The following is a 2,810-nucleotide window of genomic DNA, read 5'->3' on the forward strand; positions in this document are numbered from 1 at the left end:
GTGTGTGTGTGTGTCTAAAAATCCCTCTAAATCCTGAGTTATTACACCACATATATGAGTTTTTATTTGATAAACAGTAATGTCTCTATGGCGTTGTTTCATTGATTGTTTTCTCTAACCTCCTACTTCCTGTCCTTAGACACGTCCTATTGGTTCGTCACCATCAATGATGCAGCCCCCACGGCACCTGGACCCCTCCCTGCTGAAACAGGCCCCACCCCACAAACCGTACCTGGATAACTACTTGTCCCACAATACCCCTGAGATGCAGAAGGATGCTGCTTCTCTCGGATCCTACAACAACTTCCCTTTAAGTACGTTAGCTTCTATCAGTCTATTCTCCCAAACCTTAATGAGGATGCATTAATTAATCAATTTCTGTTGAATTTGATCATATTTAAATCCACAATGACTCAATTTCTTTTCTCTTCTTCCATCACTCCCACCAGGCTTGAACTCTAACCTGAATGTATCCCTGGACATGGGTGTTGGTGGTGGTAGTGGTGGCGGAGCTGTGAGCTACAAAGAGCCGCCCCAGTCCAAACTGAAGAAACTTTGGGCTACTGACCCTCTGGAGCAGAACAGCAAACCTGGTACACAGTCTGTTTTTGTCCTTCTCAGAGTACAGTTGTCTATAGGAGAGGTGATCATGTTCTTCTGGGGTTTGAACTGCCACAAAGAAAGAAGCAGTAATTGGGCAAACACTGAAACAGTTGCACGCTTATAAAGAATATATGCTGGCTAGAACATTTCATTCATAAAAATTATTACTTTATTACTATTATTAAATTATTATTAAATTATTACTATTACTATTATTTAGTATAATCAAATCAATGGCTGTCTGTGTCATTGTGTCCTCATGTTTGTGTGTCTTTGTCCCACAGGTGCTATGTCGTCTGGGCTGCGTCTGGAGGACTCTCCCTTCTATGACTTCCTGTCTCCTGGCCCATCTCCCCTGAGTCCTCCCGGCCAATCAATGGGCTCGGTGGGCGATGGCTGGCCGCCCCGTGCCAACTCCCCCCCGCCCCATGGAAACACTGTCACCTGGCCCCCAGGTAAACTTGCTTTCATACACGAAAACAAAAAAGAAAACGTTTGCACTGAAAACAAATCGCTAACTGTGTTGTATCTGTCTGTGTCTGCAGAGTTCCGGCCCGGGGAGCCTTGGAAAGGTTACCCCAACATTGACCCTGAGACTGACCCTTATGTGACCCCCGGCAGTGTCATCAACAACCTCTCCATCAACACCGTCCGCGACACAGACCACCTCAGGGACAGGAACAACGGTAGGACACACGGCCAGACAACACAAACTAGCGTTGAGTTTTAGACCACGCCTGTTGTTGAGATTATTTGTTTGAGATTTACGTAATATTAGTCAACATTTCCTCCGAGATGGTGCTCAGATCTCATTATCAAGTTGTAGCTACAGGTGATTAACATTATTTGTACCATTTACAGTACATTTACAAACTTTCTACCTTCTGAGTCAACAACTCTCACTACAGATCTCAGTGGACTTGTAGTTCTTAAATATCAAGTTCTTCATTTTTGTTACAAAAAAATGTTAAGACATTTAAAATAATTCAGGTTTGATGAGCAGCTTAGAGAAAATCCTGTTTAACACTCATCGACACTAATCCTTCTCCTTTTGTTTCCCAGGGCCATCCTCATCACTGAACACCACGATGCCTTCTAACAGTGCCTGGTCATCCATTCGTGCCTCCACCCACAGCGGTTCCCTCACCAGTACAGCACAAAGCACTTCAGGTATGCCTTCCTGTTTGTAGTTGAAATAGAAGGAGAAAGACGTTTAAATATTGATATATCCAGAGTGAGTCCTAGTCCTAGATCTGTAAGCAAATATGTGACAATGGACCGGAGGAAGTTAAAAGGTTCCACTTTGCTCTCTTCTGTCCTTGCAGCCAGACCCAGCGAGTCAAAGTGGTCTCCCGGCGGTGGTTCTGTGTCCAACTCCTCCCTGGCCCATGAGCTGTGGAAGGTCCCCCTGCCTCCCAAGGCGCTGTCTGTGGCGGCCCCCTCTAGACCACCACCCGGCCTCACCAGCCAGAAGCCCAGCTCTGCCTCCTCCGGCTGGGACGGCTCTGCCCTGAGGCTGGGAGGGTGGGGCTCCTCTGAGTCCAGATACACACCTGGTGAGGGCAGACAGAGACGCACATGTACGACACTACCTGTAGTATTGTTTGAATAATGTTTGGTCAGGTTTTGGCAACAACTAGACTATTAAAACGGTAAACTTCTTTTGGTCAATAACTATTTGACCAAACATTCGTATGTCCTGGTGCATGCCATGGGCATTTTAACCTGACATTTTGTTGCAGAATATGCTGAACCAATTGGTCTAGCCTTTGGTTTTGTTGGGTGGGAGACCAAATTGTGTGGAAAGATTATGTGGAGCACAAATACCAATGATTTGCTAATAATAATAATAATAATAATAGCTTTGCTTGGAATAATGATTAATGACTAAACGGATGCTACTTTTAGTAAGCCTTCATGAGGATTTTTATGATTTAAATAGTTGTTTCCGGCAATACTCCCTCCAACACTATTCACTTGCAATTCTCGTTGTTAGATATCTGATAGGTCATGAAGAAATGCAGGGTGTGCTACTCGTAGTATGTAGACTCACAAGTTCTTTAAAATTGGGTTGAAATAACTTGAGAGTTTAAAAAAAAACCTTCAGCACAGTGACGTGGTAATCATGTCCTTGTAAACAGCGTCCTACAATACAACAAACAGTTTGTTTCACTATGGGGGGGACCATTGTTTCAGGTAAGGCGTGT

The 2,810-nt window shown here is 44.3% G+C and overlaps 1 protein-coding gene across 1 annotated transcript in view; it reads left to right on the forward strand.

Moving 5' to 3' along the window:
* The window catches only part of LOC118323083 (trinucleotide repeat-containing gene 6A protein-like), a gene marked incomplete in the record, with an annotated part of 31,787 nt that overhangs the window by 27,103 nt on the left and 1,874 nt on the right, over nucleotides 1–2,810 (forward strand). The window contains 6 exon segments of the mRNA XM_035655002.1: nucleotides 140–314; nucleotides 450–593; nucleotides 888–1,058; nucleotides 1,149–1,289; nucleotides 1,666–1,773; nucleotides 1,929–2,159. Of these exon segments, the coding sequence (XP_035510895.1) occupies nucleotides 140–314; nucleotides 450–593; nucleotides 888–1,058; nucleotides 1,149–1,289; nucleotides 1,666–1,773; nucleotides 1,929–2,159 (970 nt within the window).

Source organism: Morone saxatilis, unplaced genomic scaffold (assembly GCF_004916995.1).
Source record: "Morone saxatilis isolate NCDOM2014 unplaced genomic scaffold, NCSU_SB_2.0 Contig14, whole genome shotgun sequence".
Classification (NCBI taxonomy): Eukaryota; Metazoa; Chordata; class Actinopteri; family Moronidae; genus Morone; species Morone saxatilis.